A 15,113-nucleotide genomic window follows, 5' to 3' on the forward strand; every position below is an offset into this window, starting at 1 on the left:
CAAACCCATACCTTTATGGAGGAGGCTTAGCAGTGTGTCCAACCGTTAGTTACGGAGCCTTTTGGAGGCTGTATAGTACAGTTACGGAAGAGGAGGCTGTTACTAACTAACTGTACGGAGGAGATGACGTCAGTGTACGGTTAGGATACAGTAACTGAAGTATATTGAAGTATTATGAAGTAATTGCGCTGAAGCTAAAGACTATACCCAATTAGGAAGTTGTGATACCCCTTATGAGATCTACTGTTGTTGATCTTACTGTTTTAATGTACTCTGTAAGCTTAGTCAGCTTACTAGTAACAGCGTTGTTACGTAACTAATTCTTCTGCAGTTGAAGAGCCTCTATTGTCGACCGCGTTGTTGATTGGGATAGGAATTGGGACATTATAATGGGCAAAAGAATAACGTAGATGGCATAGTTGCTGAATTTGTTAGAAGATTGCTAACAAAACAGGCAATAACGGCATTCTCCGCATTAATCTCCGAACACGAGCCCCCTGGCCCTCAGCAACCTGCCTTCAACCGCCCAAAACCACCAAAAATCCTATATAACTACCGTAAACGGTTAGTACAGCAGCCTCATGTATAGTACAGTATACTGAGTAGATGCCCTGTACGTACGTACGTGACCAAAATCAGTGTACTGCAGTACTGTACTATTAGGTGTACTAACGGTTGGACACACTGAGGCTGAGGTTGTAGTTGTTGATATTGCGGTATATTTATATTCTCATTTCCTCCGAGGGTTCACTATCAAGTATTAGGTGCAATTGAAGATGTTCTCAGGCCTTAGATACCTTAATCTCACCGCTCCAGAAAACTCGGCAGCACTGAAGTTCTCGAATATACCACCCCACGTGTTGCTGAGAATACTAGCGAACAACAACAGATCGTCATGCATCTCAACGTCTCACGACAGAAAATGCAGAAATTGACTAACGCGCAGGGCTGCCACCTTCAGATGGCTGAGGATTATCAGACCGCAAAATGCATTAGGACAGAGGAACTTAGGAGAGACATGTCGTGGTTTGGGGGTGTTGGCTCTTGCAACTTACAGCGGTTACTCGCCATTAATTCATAGTGTGATACTGAATCAGAATAATGAATGTGCCATAGTACCCTTGCCAGATTCAAGCCTCTAGCTATCGAGCTGTCGCTTTAGCTTTTATTTTACTGATACATTCCAACTTCCTAGTTCTTGCACTGCTACTTAACCAGAATAGCATCTGTCCCTCAAGCCCCTTACTAGTTCCAAGCTCTCAGTCATTCGGATGACTTTATGATCCCTCAAACACCTACAATAAACCTCGCTGAAACCTTTGCCTCCAACCTGACATCCTCAGGCTGAAACTGCAACTCCTCTCTTCCCTGTGGGTGCGTCCCCTCCATCCTCAACTTCTTCCCATAATGCAACTGCGGCCTCGTGCTCTGAGAATAATACGTCTCCTCCTTGACACTTGTCGCGACTACCTTTTTCGCTAGGTCCTCAGCTGGCACTCTTGCAAACACCTCCGCGTAATCCCAACCCCTCTGAATGGCGTCCTGTGCCGCGAGTTTCCTCGCACTGCCACGGATACCATTGAGTGTGTCATCAGTAAGACACCAATTGATCTTCTGGATCTTAATATTTTCCATTGCCGAAAACTTCGTCGCCAACGTGTTTAGCACATCAAAATCTGAGAACTTAATATGGAACTCCACACGCGCAGAGTACGTAGTCGGAAACATGTTGCCATCTTTGTCGGGCCGTTGCTGGTGGTTGGAAGTGTCGAGTGTGCTCATGGAATAGTGCGATATAGCAGCTCCACCCATTGCGTGACCTGCTGTATTGTCTTGGTAGCAATGGGGGAGGATGGCTTCGCGGAGTACATTCGCGGTGCTAGTTACTGCTGCAGATGCCTCAGCTGGGCTAGGAAGTTGTCGTGATTGCGCTTGGAGGACTAGGATGGCGCGATCGGCAGCGTGGACTACATAGCCTGAGCCTGTGACGTTGATTTCTAGACCTTCTTTAGGAGCTGCGGAGGCCATTGCGGGATTTGGAGTTTGGAAGAAGAGTATGAATAAGAGTACGTAATGGAAAGTTTGTGGAAAATGGATTCGATGAAATAGAGGTATGCGATGTTTATATATTGTATTCGCGGTTGCTTCCTGAACGGCAGCCTAGGGTTTCGGGTGAAGCCTAGCCTAACTGCACGTCGAAGTATTCAGAGGTTGTCCGAGACCTTAAGCGAGGCCCTTGAAAGGTGCCGGAAAGAACTGGGAAGTGATTCCTTCTTTTCTTAAACATGCTTGATCGTAGGGTTTACCTAGCATCTTGTCCTATACAATTCGCGTCGCCTCTATTGTACTTCTTTACAAATCTTTCTCGGGAAGTTTGTACTCCTCTCCTCGAGTTCAATAGCTTCCTCTCTCGCTCCTTTCGACTCGTGTCCCCAATGCATAGTTCCTCTTCCTATTTCAAAGGCACCCGATGTAGCGGTTCCGGGTGTCCCAGCCCCTCTTATTAATCCTTGTTCTCCACTTCCTGTGCTCTTATCGTCGCTCAATTCATACGGACCCTGAACACTACTTAAGTTCTGCGAATGTATCGTGCTGTGACGATGGGGCTGTGTAATGCGGATCTTGAGGGATTTGCTCTTGTTGGAGCCGGAGGAGTACCCATTAGATGGATCTCCTGTAGTTGGAGACAGACCCAACCCACTTCGAATGAGCTTATAGAAAGAGCTGAAGAGCGGGTAGTAAGCTGGGAGAGAAGCCACAATACAGGCCGAAGTGATGTCCAGCATATTCCAGATGTAGACGTCGTGGGCCATATCTAGAACGTGTTAGCTAGGTGCACCATCCTGGAAAACAAAGTGGAGATATTGAGAGCGGATCGGGAAGTGGTTACTCACAAGTATAATCGGGTCTCTTCTTTCCAAAGATGATGTTCCTGACAATTGAACACATCACACAGAGCATGCCGAAGGAAAAGACTACACTAATTCCAACCTTTTTCCGTAGCGGCATCTGTAGAGACCGAAAGATAAACAACGGATAGATCAATAAGAGTAAGTCTGTACTAATGTGCATCGCTCTCAGACCTGTTTGGAACTTCGTATTGTCGAGGCACTTGTACTTCGACCGGTCGACTTTAGCCAACGTAATGAAAGACCATCGTGCCCAGATTGGTATGCACTGAAAAGCAGTTCCAAACAGTGAAATCAATCCACAGGCAAGTATGAGGCAGAATAGAACAATAGTGATGTAGCGGAAGATAATAGAGTTTGTGCTTCGAGTGAGCCGACGAATGAAGAAGAGTAGGGAGAGTTTTGAGCAGTAGACGCTGAAGTAGAAGATTGTCTGGCCGATGGTAAAGGTCTGCTCGCCACGTTAACACAGGGGATTCAAGATTGTAGCTGTAGATTGGAACTTTCGGATCATGCTCTAATATTGGCAGACAAACTGAGGGGGGAAAACACTCAACGTACCATATACAATCTTTCAATGTCCTCATACGTGCAAAACCACATATGCTTTCCTAAGCACAGCCCATCCGCAAATGCGCTTAGGATATGTCCATCATACGCCGCCGCCACCATCGCTGCTGGCACCACGAGTGCGTCGTCCCATCCGAACCCCCACTCAGCCCTTCTTCGCCAACGGAAACAGAATCTGCCTGCTGTCACTAGGATAGCAAGCGACATGAACGCTGCAGCTGCAGTCTCAGTCCGCCATGCATTAGATTCATTAGCAAGATCCGATTTCGGCGGCTGTGGACGATGAGGACCAAAAGGGAGTTTAGGGTTACCGTTGAAATTCGTTCTGTAAGCCACCATGGCCATGCGGATGAGACGGTCACGATCTGTTAAGGGCTCATTGCCTAGCAGCGCTGACTCCACCATGGCCGCAGCTTATCTGATGAGGCTATTTCACGGAAGATAGGTGATCGACAAAGAAGCCAAATTTAAGATAGACGCTAGATCCCACGAGAATTGTGGTGGTGGCGTGCGGGTATGTATATGCGGTTCAATATGCTACCAGGTGCTCCTTTCGACTACCGAGTGGCATGTTCGAGAGAATTTTTCAGTGACCAGCTAATATCTTCTTGCTCGGGAGTGTCCGTGTTGACCCAGGAACAATTTAATCACTGCGATATCAATTGCCGACCCTGGTGCAAGATGTTTCAGCGGGCTGCACACGTTCTGTTAGCCGCCTGCGTCCCACCAGCACGAGCAAGCTGGATACTGGCATGAGACTCCGACAGTTCAGCTTGCATGTCTCTTGAAGGCTTTCGAGTCCCCACCGCTCGATTCCTAATCCTATGCTCTGTGACGCAAATGCGAAGTAGACGTCGGGGGCCTGCATGGCCGAAGCAAGGAATCATTCGCACAACAATTTAAGGTCACGTGTGCCCTCTCATGATGGTTCCAAAAATGGGTTTTTGTTCCAGATAGCTGGGAAGATCAAAAGACCCGGACCATTAGCTCTTCGTGATGTTGCTTGTTTCGACCTGCCGTTCTTTATTGGGTGTTCAAAATCCCAGCTGATGGTTTAGCCTGATGGCGAACCATGCTAGAAAGTAATTTATACAGAACACAACAGCCCTAGGTCGACTGGGAATTAATGTATCCAACAGAAAAATCTCATGAACCGATGTCCCGACGAAGAGTACTGATCAGGTACAAAATTCCCACATCCATGGGCGAAGAAAGAGAATTCAATTCCCCGATGGTGTGTTTGGTACGTATGAGGGACGAAAACGTTGGCTGGGTATTTGAGTCTCGCGAGGCTCATTCTAGAGGCCTCGTGTTCATTGCGCGCTGTGGGGATAATCTCTTGTAGTCCAAACCCAAAGTTGACAAGGTCCTGGTAGCAAAGCTTGCGTAGTCCCTGAGGCCAACACCGTAGCCTGAAGGTCTAGCGATCCTACCCTGGCCTTCACTCCGTCTTTCCCTTGTCTCTTCAGGTACGTTCTATTGCAAGCGCCTTTCCAATCTCGACGCGAATTCCATTGCTGCTGCACGAACAATATCGACCGCGGGAAATCGGCACTGCCACGTTTTTGAAATTGAACTCGTAGATAAGTGGCCAAGATACCCTTTGAATGTTCCATTTCTAAGCATCTTCGTCCCCCTCCAATTTCTATTTTCAGACTGCTCTTGTGCTACATTGTCCTTGCTGAGAGGCGAAATAGGTGGAACGGTACGAAGTTTCTCAACGGTGGTGTTTGTATGCAATGTGGCTCACATGGGTGTTGTGTGGTCTTGCTACTTCAAAAGTTCTAGCAGAGTCGTTAGGGACTTCAGCGGAGGCGATCAAGTGGTTCAAGTCGGTGCTACCAAGGCCGATTCCGCAGCTGTCAGGGGAGTTCATGGCGTCTAGGAGCTACTTCTACGTTGGGGGCCGATATGAAGATTCGGTGAGCTCAAAGTGTAGCTACTGTGTACAAAGTCACTAATCATTTGTCAGCAAGCTGGAAGGGTGATGACCGGGCAGATGTATGTGGAGAAAATAGTCCCACAGTCTGGTAGTTGGGGGCAGCCAGCCAAGCAGCAGTACCCCATCGTCTTCATGACCGGCGGTTCTCAAACTGCAACGGTATGTGATGTGAAGCGTTCAAGATTTACGGGTGTATGTTGATAGACTCTTGTAGAATTGGCTGAACACTCCAGATGGGCGAGCAGGTTGGGCTTCGTACTTCCTCTCCAAAGGGTACATAGTCTACCTCGTAGACCAGCCGCAAAGAGGCCGTTCACCTTGGGTTCCTACCGATGGCACAGTCTCGATAACAAACGTAACTTTTGTCCAGAACTTCTTCACCTCCGGCCAGAAAGCGAAGCTGTGGCCTCAAGCGCATCTCCACACCCAGGTAAGCACCGTGCTAATACACCTTAGTCTTATTAGCTGACCCATTTGGTGTAGTGGCCTGGGTCTGGTGAGCCTGGTGACTCAAGTTTTGACGCCTTTTACGCTGGCGAAATTCAGCAACAAACGAATTCGACCAAGGTCGCTGAGAACAATATCAACGCATTCGTGGCTCTTTTGGACCTAATCGGGGATGCCATACTAATATCCCATTCTCAAGCAGGACCACATGGATGGGGCGTCGGTGACAGGCGGCCTGATAATGTCAAGGCTATCATTGCTCTTGAACCAGAGGGACCACCATTTGAGAACCAAATTATTGGTGGTGGGCCAGCACGCCCATACGGTCTAACCACACTACCTCTTACATACTCGCCTGCGGTGAAAAATCCCGCACTCGATTTCAAGACGGAGCGTGTGAAGGCCAAGAGTAAAGATGTTAGTGATTGTGTTCTGCAAAAAGAGCCCGCCCGGAAACTCGTCAATCTATCCAAATTTCCTGTTCTCTTGTACGTGACGGAGGCTAGCTACCATGCATACTATGACCATTGTACCTTGGCGTACATGCAGCAGGCCGGTATGGATGTCGATTATCTGAAACTACCGGAGGTTGGTATTATGGGCAACGCTCATTTCAGTTTTATGGAGAAGAACAATATGCAAATTGCCCCTCTATTGGACGCCTGGATCAGGAAAGTGGTTAGAGAGTAAAACACTATTCTTGGAGTTTGAACATAATTGTACCTTAATGTAGTTATAGATCGACCAGAATTTGACCTCGGCAACATTGCACAAAGCACGTGGGTTCGGCTTGGGAAATTCAGTTGGGAGTTTGTAAGGACAAAGGCCTTGCTGAAGTGGGCATGAGCATACCTAGTAGTAAGTGCTCTCGTGAAAGCTTCAATAATTGGCTAGAATTGGGGGCAATTAGAAGGACCCACCAGGCCGATGGTGAAGTGTGATGGAAGAGCCTACGCATCGAGAAGTGCTTCCAGAGAGAGGGGCAGCCGAAATTGCGCTAAGACATATAGAGCTAGATTGTGTTCCTATCGATAGCGGCCTCAACACTATTCGTATCGGCAAAACTTGCCGACCCACACAACTCTCACCATTCTGAAGCGGGCGCTGAAACCTCTCTTTTGCGGAGAATATTTAGCTTTGCTTCGGAGCTGGAGTGGCGATTTGCGAGTTTATCGTGGCCCGATTGAACATTCCTTTCCAAGCGTGTCTCCGCTAAATTCTACGAAGGCACTCTTCCCAAGAAACCAAGCATAATCGTGAAACATGCTGCGGTAGATGCACCTCGTTGGGAGAGCTCATATTTCTGTGTACTCAAGCTAGCTGCAAAATGTGTTAATTTCTAACTCTTCGTTTCCGGGATTGTGGATATGATCGTTGGAAATCGTCCGAACGGCAAGCTAGGTGTAATACTGTGGTACATGGCTTTCAACGCCACGGGAAGTCACGAAGAAGCCGCTCTCTGCGTACTCAGCTTCGTGGATAGGAGCCAACAAGATATTTCCAAGGCTCACCGAGATTGAGTTCCCGATGAACTCTAAAGGTCTTTTCAGGGTCTAGCCAACAATATCTGGGAACAACCCTGAAATGCGACGTCACCATGCACATGGAAAACCTCACTGGAGGATCCAGGATCCATCACATGTTTGAATGCAGCCACATCGTATTGTTCGCTATGTACGGGTAAAAACGAAGTCGGCTCTTGCGTACCGGAAATCGTTTCCAGTTCACTTGTTTCTTAGCATTTTCTGCTGTATACGGTTCTCGTCCTGCGGACAGGTTTCCCATCATTCATGCTAGCATTAATCCTCCCCAGTCCTAACGGATGCCCCCACCCGTCCCACCCTTGTCCAGCCCACATCGGCCTTCACTCCATCCTACGGAGGACAAAGGACGAATCTCTATATCGTTATCTCATGGCTACTCCGACATTCGTATAGCAAAGACCGTTCATCGTAGTTGGTACCGAAAGAACTAATAAAGTATAATGAAGACCGATAAGAGATACCCTGGAGCAAACAAACTTTTGATCCCAGTGCGGACTCAATAACACCACCATATCTGGCCACTGATAGATGGTGGGTGTGAAGTGGCAATGGCTGTCAGGATGGCGTTCTAGTCGTGGTAGAAACTTCGAAGTTTAATCGGTTACCAGGACCGTTACGTGTCTTCATCGAAGCCATCTAGCAGCTCTAGCCCTCCAAGGTCCTGGTTTGAGTCTGCGGTTGTTTGACTGGGCGACGTTTCGAAACCGTGATCAAACTCATCTTCGGTCTTACAAAATGTACTGAGGGTCGGGCTGTCCGCCTGGTTGTGTTTCCGGGATCCCATCATATTTTCGCCATCAACTCCCAACAGATCGCCGGCACAGCGTTGCAAATATTGGTCCACAGCCCAGAAGCCGCACCCCGCATGTCGCAATACTTCGTTCTTGAGCTGCAGCACCTCCTCTCGCAGCAGTCCTACGTTCTCTTTCAAGGCTTTGTTTCTTGTTGAATATTCACGAGCGCGAGCCTCAAGCGAATTGATGTATTCTTTCTTGCGTTGCCGACACTTATGTGCTGCGACGCGATTCTTCTCAAGATGGGTTTGGCGGGCAGAGGCGACTTGGAAAGGAAAATCGTCGTGGCTGAAGGCCTCGATCGTCTGCGGTTGCGATTTCGGTCGACCCCGCTTCCGCTTGGGCTGTTGTGGGTTGTTGGGGTTCGTTGCCCGGCGCCGTCTCGGGGACTGATCGACTCCTTGTACCTCATGTGTCTGCCCACACGGCAGAGGCTCCTGTTGCCGTGATGGGGGTTGATAATCAGCGAGAGCCTGTATCCGCTGCCGCTGCTCGACTGGAATGGAAGATTCTTGAATAATTGAATCGGGTCGGGACTCAACCGGCGAAAGCTCTTCAGGCGGGGTGACTAGTCCATAGCGCTCGATGGAAGCTTCAGAGAGCAGAGACGGCGGAATGGTGAATGCAGAAGGAGGGAGTGAAGACTGATTGGGATTACTGTGAAAAACTGGCCATTTTCCAGATGAGGGATGCGGGTCGTTCAGGGCTATGTAGGCATTGTGCGCCCAGTCGAAGGTGTTTGAATCTATGTCCATAGCGGCCATGTGGTCTGGGTCAAAAAGGAGGCTAGGTGTCGAGATGAAGGGATGGATCTTATGTGTGAAGATAGACGACGGAGAAAGAGGACAGCAACAAGAATTTGCCGCAAAGTTGGGCAGCCGTGAAGGGGTTAAGAAGAGGAGAGCTGATGCGTGGAAGGCAGGCAGATTAGCCGACGCCCATGGACAAAACAAACGGGAATCGCATTTCTCCCATTTCCCATGGCAGATTCCCATCAAGATCGCCGATCCAAGATGCTATTACGTCACTGCCAGCGCAGTGACGAGTGAGTGCACTCGAAAAGGATCAAGCCTCGGCTGTGGCTCAGCAAACTTACGAAGAGCGGACAATGACGGACCGCCAAGGCAGTGAACGAAGGTAAAATCCTGTTTCTTCACTAGCAGCTTGCGACCATCCTATCTCCTGAATACCTTATTCCCGCCTTGTGTGAGTGTCTCTCCTGCCACGATCGCCACCATGTAAAGTTGCCCAAGTCCTGATCGGGGCAGGCATGTTCCTATGCTATCAAGCTCTACTTTGCTCCAAGCAGAAAACGTTATGGTGAACAATCTGCCAGACCTTGCACTACCCTCAATAAAAGATATGTCTTCATTTCTTTCCTATCCCTAATCTCAGTATCTATAATGTTGGTGGTCGAAGTTCATGTCCATCTATCTGGAGGGCAAAACCCGTGACTTCTCAAGTCTTCCTGTTTCAGTCCAGTCGAGCTTGGGAGAACAATTAAACATGCAATAACCCCCTCATGTTTTTCTCTCGATGCTTATTTCGCGAAATTTGCCTTAATACAACGATCAGCTTCTGTGAGCGTCAATTTCCTCCTGCGCTCCGTGAAATCACGAGACCACGTGGGCCGCTATTCGCCCCAACCTAGAAACTCACGATTCCTCAATCGCCAACAATAAAAAAGCCCACTAATTCCATTTTCTTCCACTAGCACGTTTAGAGTCTCAATCAAACAGCCCGAACCCCGACCAAATATCCATCAAGTCATAGCCTTTCCTTCTAATATCCTCGTTGTCGCTTACCTGCCACGTCTTCACCATTTTCTCCACTTGTTCCACAAGGCCCGCATCATCTGGCCTGGACGAATTGTTCAGTAACTCCTCTGCAAGCTCGATCCTCAACTGATCATGTAAAGTCAACCAACTCAACCTCGTATTCGAGATATCGCCAAGACAGATCGCAACACGCGGCACGTCATTGCCCATTACGCGTTTCAGTGCCTCCTTGACAAAGCCCAGCTTGTTATGGTACAACCTGCCAGAGATCCTATCCACGAGTTTCGCAACCTCTTCAGCAAAGACCTTACATCTCTCCTCCTGAGTCACGGATTCTCCAGGTGGAAGAGGAAGGCCGGGGTATTTTAGTAACCAGAGTCGCATCACATATGTATCCGGAAGGACAGGAGGCTTTCTGTTCGGATCGCTCAGCCACTCTTTCGTTCTCAAGGTATTGATATACGCAATTATGGCTTCCACAACGGGTTTTGTATTCTCAACCCAAGTTTTCCTATCCTCGTCGCTAGTTTGATAGACGGAGAATGGTGGGGCTAGCTGTGTGGTCAGGTAGTGGATTGAGTGATATCGAGGCGCGTCTACAGCCATGATAGCGGTGAACAGTTTTAGGATCCATTCCTGAGCTTTAGCGACTGTGATGCCCATTTCTTCGGATAGAACAGTAGGCCTGAAGTCCTTTTTTAAAAGACCAATGAGATAGGTTCCAAAACTTGATATGGGGGAATTGTTATAGAACAAGCTGAGCCAGAAACTGACATCTTTTCGGGTTCGTAGGGCTGGGTCGTCGTCGAACCTCTTGTTCAGCGCACAAACCACATCTGGCTTGGAAAGGTAGAAGATGGTGAAATCGAGATACTCTTCGACCAAAGTAGCTGGGAGATGAGTTGTTCCTGTTTGCAAAAGCCGGAGCCAGACCATCGAGGCTCTCGGTGGTATGGGGATTTTCAACTCTTCAATACCCTTCTCGCCACCAGCATATTTCTTCAAGAACACGTCAATCCATCGCTTTGTCTGTTGCTTCTGGCGGTCGATTATTGGCAAGATAATGCGGTTCGTATAAGCAGTGCGATGAGGGAAGTCTTGGGAGACGTTGGCTAAGAAGTCATATAGCATTGCCAACATGGCAGGAATGTCATAGAAATTAACTTCAGGTAGAGTGAGATTTGATGATATGGATTCCCAATCGGATTCGGAGAGAGGATGACGCTCATCAAGTTGGCCTGCGAGCGGGATTGCGGTCTCAAGGCATTTGAGTACTTTTGCAGGTAAAGTCTAGTCTTGTTAGCAATGTGATCATAGGTTAGAATGAGAGGGCCTTGGAGAAAGTTCAGTCTGGCGAAGAAATACATTCGAATGTCTTACCTCATCGCCATCTTGCGGTGATCCAGACGTCTTCAGAATACTTAGTAAACTACCTAGAACAGCATTCTGAATGTCGATATGCGTTGTTTTTTGCGACAAGGTAGTGAGTAAACCCAGAGTAAAGCCCTTGGATATAAAATCCGCCCCATTAAGCAATTGTGCTAAGTACTTGATCGTTGTAACCTTAATGTAAGGCTGTGGAAACCCATTTTCGCCTTCCTCATTTGCTGTATCGGACTCCTTGGCCTCTGGGGATCTCTCTTGCGCCATCTTCTTAGCCTCCACCTGTTCTCGCAATTTCGTAATAACCGCTGCAGCAAAGGCGCTGACGCATTGTTGCGCTTGCGCTGTTGGTAGTCTCCGGAGAAATCCAGGTTTTAAAAGTGTTCGATGCCAGGAGCTTGCATCAGGTCGCTGAATGATGGCTCGAACGGCGAGATTAGATGCTATATCCGGTCTATCACTCTGCGTGAGCAGATGGACAAGCGAGAATGCTAGGCGTTCGATATTGTTGTAATCCGGGTCGCCGAGCCTCATCTTGTCTAAAGACGCTATCGTGTTCTCGGTAAGCCTCGCGAGAAGAGCTACTGGGGCGGATTTGAGGTGGCAACGAAGAGTACTGATCGCATTGTGCATACTAAGATCATCTTTGCGCAGGAACTGTTCATCAAGGTAGGCAGTGGGGTATCGAATATCGCTTTCGGCTGGAAAAGGGGCAGGCAGAATCCGTGTATCTGACTTGTTAATTGTGTCCAGATAGAGGAGAGCGGAAAGAATTTGGCCCTCACGAACGGGGGTCTTCCTCTTCGCTTCTTCTACTATTCCCTTAGACCAGATCGCAGCTTGTTCAAAGGTCTTTCCAGGGACTTCGGTGGGAATGTTATCGGGAAGTGGAAGACCAGGGTACGGATCTGGTGAGAAAAATCCCTCACCGGCGATACTTAGGTCGACGTATGTCATCTCTATTGCTCGCTCATCAATATCCTCCCGCCTCGGTGGTAAAGGATTCCATTCCACAACCTCGGAGGGTTCATCCACTATAGGGATGGTTGGATAGTCGTCATAATCAGGCCTCGGAACGTAGTCTTTCGGCCAGAACTCTCTATACTTGTGCTGCATGTTGCATTGCCAATACCGAAGTCCTTCATCATCGCTCATTCGAGGCCTACTCAAAAAACGAATTGCATGATCCCAAGCCCGTTGTAATCGTCGCTTCTTTTCCTCATGAGGAAGGCACTTGGGAACGAACATTTTCATGGCAAAGTGGTAGTCGTCTACAAATTGCCCAATAGCGGTCCTGTCATCTTCATCCTCGGGATAAGGTGTGAGTGCCGCAATCGGGTCGAGGAAAATAGCTGCATTTGTGCGTGATGCAATGTATGGGGCTAATATATCTAGAGAAGCAGTTCGCAGAATGAATGGGCCGATTAAGGTTTGAATAGGCAGTCCACGAGGATAGGGAGCGGGAAGTGTTGCTGCGCTTGGGTGAATGGTGGGCCGGTATTCCTGCCATATGTCATCCCTTGCTTTAGCAAAGTTGTCAAAGAAGCGGTAGGTGGAAGGATCATCGCCTTTAACTTTGAGTTTGGAATATCCTTGGTAGCCCAGGCAACCTTGAGCGGTATCTCGCGATAATTCTTTGTTGTCGCTCTTTAGACAATCTTTCTCCACATCGAGGAGCAGCTGCAATGTATCTTCCCAAACGATGTGGTAGACCTGGTCGTCAGATAGATTTAGATCTTTTTTCAGAGTAGGAACACGTTGCATCCGTCGCTCAACAATGTGTAAAAAGAGATCTAATGTGCCCTGCCAATGGTATCCAGCATATGATGGTTCTCGCAAAGCTAAACATGCAGTTTCGAACAAAAACCGAAGGGCCTTGTTTGCCTCAACAACGCAGCTGCGGAGCTGTAAGGGTGTCATTTGTTTCGGGGTATCAGGAGAGATAGCACATAGCAAGTCCTTTTCTTCGTCCATATGGCTTTGGTGTAAAACAGGAACTGTGAGCTAGAAAAGTCAGTGTTAGTGTAAGGCGATCGGAAGACATTAAGAGTTCTTACCGGATCACGAATGAAACGACGGGTCCACTGGAGCACTTCAAAATGTAACGGAAGTGAGCCACTGGCGACAGCATATTCCACTACCAACTTGATATGGGAGGCGCGTTGAGATTGATCAGGATTCGACATAGCCTTCTTCTTGAGCCATTGTATTGCTACTCTCGTTAGCGAGATTTAGTCATTTCAGGAAGTTTGAACTCACACTGTTGTGCGACACTGCGCGCCTTCTCGCTGCTTCCACTCTTTCGTAAGAGATCGATCTCCATCAACTCAAGATCCCCGTTTACACAATCGTTTCCCTTTGCTGCACAGATTCGAGTGAACAAGCCCAAAGCCTGTCCGGCATCTAGCAGATGGAATATATCATTCCAATAATATGCCTGGAGTCTCTTCAGGTCGCTGTCGATGTCGATATCGATTTCCATAGCGACGAACACACAGAACTTTAACTTTTCATAGCGCTGAGACGGGGCTACTTTTCCCACATGTTTCTCAATTTCCCAAATATTTTCCAAGTAGCTGTGCTTCTGGCGGCCATGCGAGAACAAGGCGGTGACCTGTGTCTCGAACATTTTTGGACGACGGCGCCATGCAGACAATGCGAGATCTAGGAGACTACCATTGTTCCACTCAAGTGCGATAGCTGCATCTGGTTCCTTCTCAAGATATTTCAGAGCTAGGCCGACAATCTCTTGGATGTGCATCCAGCCGACCCTCCTCCTCAAGGCCCGTCGTAGAAGAGGTTCCACCACGCGGCGAATAAGGCCATGCGTCGAGATCGTGGAACTTTCTTCTTGGGCAGCCCTTTTCAAGATGTCGAACGAGAATTGCAATGAGGCAGAGAATCGAGGTAAAGAGCCAAGGGATGAAGGCCATCTTTCAAGCAGTGCGGAAAGCCACTTATCCTCCAAGGGGTAGGAACCAAAGACCATCTGAAGACAAATTGGCCTGAGCGTATCGGCATGATACCTTAAAAGTAATTTGTGTGGAATGTCATTCCATTCATCCTTCGATGGCTTGCACAGTGTGAATGTGATGAAGGCTGAAGTACACCCTGGGACAAGCTGCTTGTAATACTGGGCCATAGGACGCGGATCTGGATTCCTATGCTCGGTTTCCGGGAATTCATCTGACAACAATGCCTTCAGAAATTCCGTAGTTCTCTTCCTCTTTTCCTCCACATCATACCCGACGGCAGAACGAGCAATTGCGTAGCACATCTGTTTGACTTCCAGCACAGAGAGATCGACAAATAAATCCAGGAGGCCCCGGATTCCACCGAGGCCATCCCATGTCTCCTTCCACTTTGATGACCTCAGCTGTTTTCCGACTCTCTTTATACCAGATTTGCGAATCTGAATTGAGACGTTCTGTTTCAAAGCAAGGCTGATGGCGGAGGGAGACTTGGTGACGCCAAGCCAGATGTCGAAGATGGATGGCTCCAGAGAGCCCCGTTCTACCGCTTCGAGCAGCTGCAGGGAAAGGGTTTCGACAGAGGATGAAGCAAGCAGATGGCGAAAATACTTTGAGCTTTCAAGCGGGGTGGAAGAAGCTCGAAGGCGCCCGAGGTCCAGAACAGGCCCCATGTTTCAACCAACTCAGCGTGAATTTTATTTTGGAAAGAGTGGCTGAGATGAATGTAGAGTCAAGGGAGAGATGACATGCATTTACCTATATAGCTAACGGCCA

General features: G+C 48.3%; 5 protein-coding genes across 5 annotated transcripts; 1 reads left to right on the forward strand and 4 right to left on the reverse strand.

Annotated features, from left to right (window-relative positions):
* Positions 1-1,108: 1,108 nt before the first annotated feature.
* Positions 1,109-2,317, reverse strand: BDR25DRAFT_50156 (uncharacterized protein). The gene has a single exon (XM_033698665.1). It carries the CDS (start codon positions 2,026-2,028, stop codon positions 1,288-1,290), a length of 741 nt encoding a protein of 246 aa, XP_033546347.1. The 5' UTR covers positions 2,029-2,317; the 3' UTR covers positions 1,109-1,287.
* Positions 2,318-2,741: 424 nt separating this feature from the next.
* Positions 2,742-3,312, reverse strand: BDR25DRAFT_184256 (uncharacterized protein; the record flags this gene model as incomplete). The annotated part of the gene is made up of 2 exons (XM_033684238.1): positions 2,742-2,815; positions 2,895-3,312. Coding segments are annotated over 2 exons (492 nt in total), but the record flags the coding sequence as incomplete, so codon positions are not given.
* A 2,041-nt stretch (positions 3,313-5,353) lies between these two features.
* On the forward strand, positions 5,354-6,558 carry BDR25DRAFT_372120 (alpha/beta-hydrolase; the record flags this gene model as incomplete). Its single annotated transcript, XM_033697212.1, has 4 exons — positions 5,354-5,423; positions 5,456-5,580; positions 5,636-5,851; positions 5,905-6,558. The coding sequence occupies 4 exons, from the start codon at positions 5,354-5,356 to the stop codon at positions 6,556-6,558; spliced, it is 1,065 nt and encodes a 354-aa protein (XP_033546349.1).
* Positions 6,559-8,031: 1,473 nt separating this feature from the next.
* On the reverse strand, positions 8,032-8,940 carry BDR25DRAFT_164428 (uncharacterized protein; the record flags this gene model as incomplete). Its single annotated transcript, XM_033684078.1, has 1 exon — positions 8,032-8,940. A coding segment is annotated over one exon (909 nt), but the record flags the coding sequence as incomplete, so codon positions are not given.
* Positions 8,941-9,614: 674 nt separating this feature from the next.
* Positions 9,615-15,111, reverse strand: BDR25DRAFT_335021 (uncharacterized protein). Its single transcript, XM_033692975.1, has 4 exons — positions 13,627-15,111; positions 13,425-13,579; positions 11,365-13,371; positions 9,615-11,274 (listed from the first exon to the last, which is right to left on the reverse strand). Exons 1-4 carry the CDS (start codon positions 15,008-15,010, stop codon positions 9,934-9,936), a joined length of 4,887 nt encoding a protein of 1,628 aa, XP_033546351.1. The 5' UTR covers positions 15,011-15,111; the 3' UTR covers positions 9,615-9,933.
* Between the last annotated feature and the right edge of the window lie 2 nt (positions 15,112-15,113).

Source organism: Lindgomyces ingoldianus (assembly GCF_010093535.1).
Source record: "Lindgomyces ingoldianus strain ATCC 200398 unplaced genomic scaffold BDR25scaffold_21, whole genome shotgun sequence".
Taxonomy (NCBI): domain Eukaryota; kingdom Fungi; phylum Ascomycota; class Dothideomycetes; order Pleosporales; family Lindgomycetaceae; genus Lindgomyces; species Lindgomyces ingoldianus.

Bases quoted from the DNA above. Each gene is read 5' to 3' on its own strand.
- BDR25DRAFT_50156 (XM_033698665.1), bottom strand. From the start codon at position 2,028: ATGGCCTCCGCAGCTCCTAAAGAAGGTCTAGAAATCAACGTCACAGGC.
- BDR25DRAFT_335021 (XM_033692975.1), bottom strand. From the start codon at position 15,010: ATGGGGCCTGTTCTGGACCTCGGGCGCCTTCGAGCTTCTTCCACCCCG. The intron at 13,580-13,626 runs GTGAGTTCAAAC...TAACGAGAGTAG, and splicing joins GCGCAGTGTCGCACAACAGT to CAATACAATGGCTCAAGAAG. The intron at 11,275-11,364 runs GTAAGACATTCG...TAACAAGACTAG, and splicing joins CACCGCAAGATGGCGATGAG to ACTTTACCTGCAAAAGTACT.